The sequence below is a fragment of the Photinus pyralis genome, unplaced genomic scaffold (assembly GCF_008802855.1).
Source record: "Photinus pyralis isolate 1611_PpyrPB1 unplaced genomic scaffold, Ppyr1.3 Ppyr1.4_LG3a, whole genome shotgun sequence".
Lineage (NCBI taxonomy): Eukaryota > Metazoa > Arthropoda > Insecta > Coleoptera > Lampyridae > Photinus > Photinus pyralis.
In genome coordinates, this window is record NW_022170509.1 from 5,290,564 (window position 1) to 5,296,177 (window position 5,614).

The window sequence follows — 5,614 nt, forward strand, 5'->3', positions numbered from 1 at the left end:
CTGCGAGTTTTCTTCTTCATCTATGTTTTCTACATCGTTTTCAATATTGCCTTTTGTTTCCCTCTCGTAGAAATAATTGCTTAAGAAGCTTAGTTGTTCGAAATATTTATACCGTTTTATTTTTTTTGCAGGGTCTCCGCTCTTAGTTTTTGTTTTCTTCATCGATTTGCGATAATTGTCTCGTATATTATTCCATCTAGCTTTACAGGATGAACCTGAAACAATTTCAAAAACTGTAAAGTACAAGCAGTTACATAATATCTTTAATTAAAATATGATTTCTTTTTTCAGGTACTTAGCTCCCATATAGCACAAGTACGTACTGTGTACGTCCATGTAACATACATTTTTGTACAAACGTACGTACATAATACGTACAGCCATGTACCGCCGACGTACATTGTACGTACATAGTACGTTACTTTGGCACAACATTGTACCAAACAAGTACGTACGGACATGTACGTGCAGTGTACGTACGACATATATGTACAATGTACGTACAGCATACTTGTACAAGGTACGTCCGGTACCGTACGGTCATAGGGCCCCTTTCCTAATGGGTGAGAAATACAAAAACCACATGTACTGCCCTTATTCAACCAATAGAAAATTTTTCGTCATTGGCCCATCAGATATGGGATTCATGAGAACCTACTTTATCATCATTAATTTAGATTGAGACACCTTCACTTCTTTATACTTGAATTTTAATGAAATAAAAACTTAAGCAATGGCAATGGCAGTGTAGTTGCATAAATCCTTGAAATAATTCTATTGTTATTTTTATTTCAATCCTTAGTGCAAAAGTAGGTATAGAAAGAATGCAGCATGTTAATAATATGGAATGTATATTATACCTAAAACATATTAAAATAAAAACAAACAATAACTCTTAAATGAAACAAAGTCAACCAACACTCAATATTTACAAATGGCACCTTTTCGTATATTTTACTTATGTTTGGTAGCCTTCGCTCTTTCTGAGCACCGTCTGATCCATTTTTGGATACTTATCTCAACGTCCTTAATGGTAACATTTTTGAATAATGCGAGCGATGATTCTGCAGAATATAAATATAAATTATTTTGAGAATGTAATGAAACTAATACTTACTTATCAATAGTTCATGCAATTTAAGGTTACGAAATGCCTTTTTCTTTCTTTTCCCCTCGTAACTGTAGTGGATGCCACAGAAATTATTTGTTATTAACTTTTCAGTGGCCCGAAATATAAAATCATATATTGTGGCACCACCCAAATTGGATAACTCGTTAACCTACAACATTATCACTTAATAAATTATATTCATCTTAAATGATTTTGAATTATGTCACTAATTATATCTAAAAATTGATAGTCAGTTGTACTATGAAGCCATACTTCAAATGTGAACAAATATTATGCTATTATTACTTAAATTTAAAACACAATTGTCCCGAGAGTAGTGGTGTCAAAATGTACAAATTAGTAAAACCATCATCAAAAAATAAAATAATTATTATGCCTACGAACTTTAATAAAAATTACACTCACAGCATGCTCCATGCCTTCTCCTAAATGATCTTCTAGTACTGCTAAGTCTTCTTCCGTATTAACAGGCAGATTTTCCAATGTGATAAAAATAGACTCACTATTTTCTATTTGTAGCACAGTATTCTTATTTTCAATATTTGATAAACGATTAGTTATATCCAGTAACGTGGAGTGTAAAATGTTCTGTTTTCTAATTATACTTTGAAGGTATTCTAGAAAATTAGATACAAAGTACAAATATAGATATACACCTTATAAATATTGAACTCACTAATAATTGTTTTTGAATCAGACTCTTCATTGTTCTCCTCGCTGACACGTGGAGTGGATAAATTCTCACTTCTTTGGGGCAGTATATCTCTTTTTCGTCGCTCCTCTTGTCCTACATTGAAACCCCAATATAGTATACGTTTATCAGGAATAAATCTCAATAAAAGTGTTAAACAAAATACCTATCACTTACTTTTCAGAAGTTCATTTTGGTCGAAGGTATTTATTTCCACATTTGGTTGTAATTCTCTGCCTGTAACAGATAATAAAATAAATTATATTTTATAAAGTAGAACTCACGTTGTTTTTTGAATGAAGGTGGGTCTGGCAAAACGCTTTCCTCTTCTTCATCACCTTCCTCTTCTTCACCTTCCTCTTCCACCGAAGAAAAGCTGACAGTTTTTCGAAAAATTTTTCTTTTTTTTGAGGAAAAAGTGTATGACTTTGTCTCACAACCAGATTCTAGGTCAGAAGTTTTCGTGGCTTTTAGGGACTTTTTGTCTGCTTCTTTAAAAGTATCTTCAAATATTATAAGATAAGAGAAAGATCGAGAGAAAAATATTTATACTCACCAAACACATTGTTTCGAAAGCTCTCAAATGTATATGATTGCCAAACTTGGAAATTTGGGCTTTCATTATTTTCGATCGCTGCTCGAAGTGCTTTCTCACTATAAGGGGGCCAGTAACATTTTTTTCCTACGATCCACGAAGATGGAACAGCAGAAACTGATTTCTCGTCCGGAAATTTTATAACGGACCATGTTTTATTCTGCTGATTATCCACAACCTTATCCATATTAGTCACACTGCCACAAAATAATTCTTAATAATATACATGCATTTGACAATGTCTGAACTACTATTTTTAGTAAACATGAAATTTATACAAGATGCACTTACCCCGATAAAGCAACTATTAATTGATAATCACTATTTCTAATATACGACATGCATATATTTCAGAAATCAAGGTATCTGAATTGTTTACCTAGGTATATTAAATACACATACATAATATAGCTTGCACATACTAATTGCAGAATTTGATTTCAAGTGAGCAAAACTTGTACCTATGCTCGTTGTACAAGTTTAAAACTCGCTCGCGTACTAATTTTGCTCATTTGCTACTAGGTTTCTAAAAACATTGAATAAGTTACACAGAAAAACTAATACAACAGCTTGTAACAAAATAGATCGCAATAGAGAACTTTATACCTAGATGTTTTGCTAGCAATGTAGTAAAGGTACTACAACAAACCTATCATTATATCTCATTTTAACATATTTGCATGTGATCTCATCAACACTCCATACTTCTAAAGGACCTAAATCATTTACAATATAAATATTCAGTGCAGATGATGGAAGTGGTTGAAAGTATAAGTTTGTTTTTAAATTAAATTTTTGTGCAATTACATACAATTCATTATCAGCATTTGTTACAATATTTTTTATGCATATTATGTTTCCGTCCGTTAATCCACAGCAGCTATCACTTTCAGTTAGTTTGACTGTAAACTTTTCAAAACACAATTCTTTATATTGATATAAAATGTTACGAGTTCGATTATGATTTAGTAAAGGTCCATTATTGTGTAATTTATTTGGTTTAGGTGTAGTAGTTGATACTTGATGATATTTTTTTGCATCAGTGTGACGACAATCTTTTTCTATTATTCTTTTAATAATTTGTGGTAAAGGGTCGCTACCTTTGCGAATTAGTAATTTCAATGACTGTAAGTAATTTTCAAATGGAAATCCTGAAAAGTTTTGTAACACGCCAAAATTTTTGCAATCTTCCCGCAGATGCAAAAGATTATGCACATTATGTGACACATTTTCCTTCCCATACAAAATCACAAAGGTATCTATGAAATACTTTAGTAAATCATGAGCGTAATCTCCATGTTCTGCCAAGTGGCTTTCATTTGAAAAAATCCTCATAGCAACATGAAGGCTTAAGAAATTGGCATAACGATCCTTCGACAAGGTAGTTTTGAATACAAGTGGCCCTGTGTACATTAAAATTTGTCGAAACTCGGTAGCTTTAAACCGTTTGAGATCATCCAACGAGCGAGGTTTGCGAACGAACTCACAGGGGATATTTTTAGACAACTCAACTAAATAGTTTGATATGCGTGATACTTGAATATGTGCTAACTTTGAATTTGGTTTCCCAAAAACCCATAAAAGTAATAGTTTTCGCATCACACCTAAACAGATAAGATGCATGTAATCCAATGGGATGTTACGTATCATGTCAAAGTTTGGCAAAATTTCTAATATCGAAGTACCTGTGTGATGTTCTTCATCAAGTTTCTGTCGAAAATCAGTATCACACCTGCTTCTAACATTTGAAGAGTTGTAAAAACACACACGATTGTTAACGTATTCTCCCTCTATGTGACATTTTGAGCAAGAATTATACCCACTATGTCCTTTTGTAAACGTTATAAACGATTTTGCTGGAACATCACAGATGATAGCATTTACCCTAAATGGAATAGTACGATTCTTATACATAAAACCGTTATTCGTAAACAAAACCGCATCATTTATAAAATCTTGCATGAAAATGTTTGGATCAGAGGGCTTTTCGTATCCATGATATAAACCGATCATTTCGACGACGGAGGGATTCTCCCATAGATTACATATGATGGGGTACAACTGACTACCGGAACTTTTGCTTAATGGAAGTCCATCTACATTGACACCAATTTTAATTACATCTATATTATCGCTAAGTTCATATTTGTCAAGAATTTTATTGACTGCAGAATCGAGACCAAAATAGAAAAATTTACCAGGAAAAATTTCTTGTAAATCAGTCCTTCTAGGAGTTTTTAATAGCGTTCGTGCATCAGCAGGTAGATTGTTATCGAAATGTTGACGAAGCAAGCGTAACAAACTATTTAAAGCAATATGTTCAATATGATATGTGACACCCCAGTCTGCAAGTAATGAAGCAAAAGTTGTTTGTGAAGAATAATTACTCGGATTTAAACCTTCGGTGGAATTAACTGGATTCTCATCTCTACTGGGGGTTGTACTACGAAACTCATCGTCGACATCTAAATCGTCAATAGAATCTGATTCTGATTCATACTCACTAACCGTATCATCTCCAATTATAGGTGTAGATTGTGCAGATTCGGTTGTTTCATTACTTGTCGCTACCGAAGTTGGTACAGTTTCAATTACAGTTCGGTTTATGAGTTCAATTGTATCATTCGACAATTGTTGAGCATGTCTGTAATGTGTACGGGATAATTTATATTTAGGCATTTTTCTACACTTGCAATTTTAAGCAAATTGTTAACTACCTACTATAATAAAAGAGGGGAACGCAGATGATTCCACATGCACAATTATAGGTTATAATCTGCCTTTTGTATGTGTATTTAAAACAGAAAATGAAGAATTTACCACTTGTATACACAAATGATTTTAAGATATACGCACCAATAAAACTATCCCAAGTCACAACACCAACACTGAATAACACTTTTAACTTTAACCAAGATAACAAATGTTTATGCAAACCAAATAAAAGACGCCATTAACAAATCATTCACTATTCACACAGCTGCATGTAGTGCATGCGCACTAAAACCAGTAATGCGCACGTTCAGGTGTAACTGCAAACATGTTTGTACATTGTTCGTACTATGTACGTACTTGCTAACTTCTCAATTTTCGTCCGTTACTGTACGTACGCAGTACGTACATGTTTTGTACATGGACGAACGTACGTAAAATGTACGAATAATGTACGTACTATGTACATAGTGTGCTATATGGG

General features: G+C 33.1%; 1 protein-coding gene across 1 annotated transcript; it reads right to left on the minus strand.

Moving 5' to 3' along the window:
* Nucleotides 1–834: 834 nt before the first annotated feature.
* Nucleotides 835–5,614, minus strand: LOC116165361 (the record flags this gene model as incomplete). The annotated part of the gene is given in 8 exon segments (XM_031479735.1): nt 835–1,064; nt 1,118–1,280; nt 1,538–1,749; nt 1,809–1,919; nt 2,001–2,060; nt 2,108–2,326; nt 2,380–2,615; nt 5,275–5,614. Coding segments are annotated over 7 exon segments (1,101 nt in total). The 3' UTR covers nt 835–954.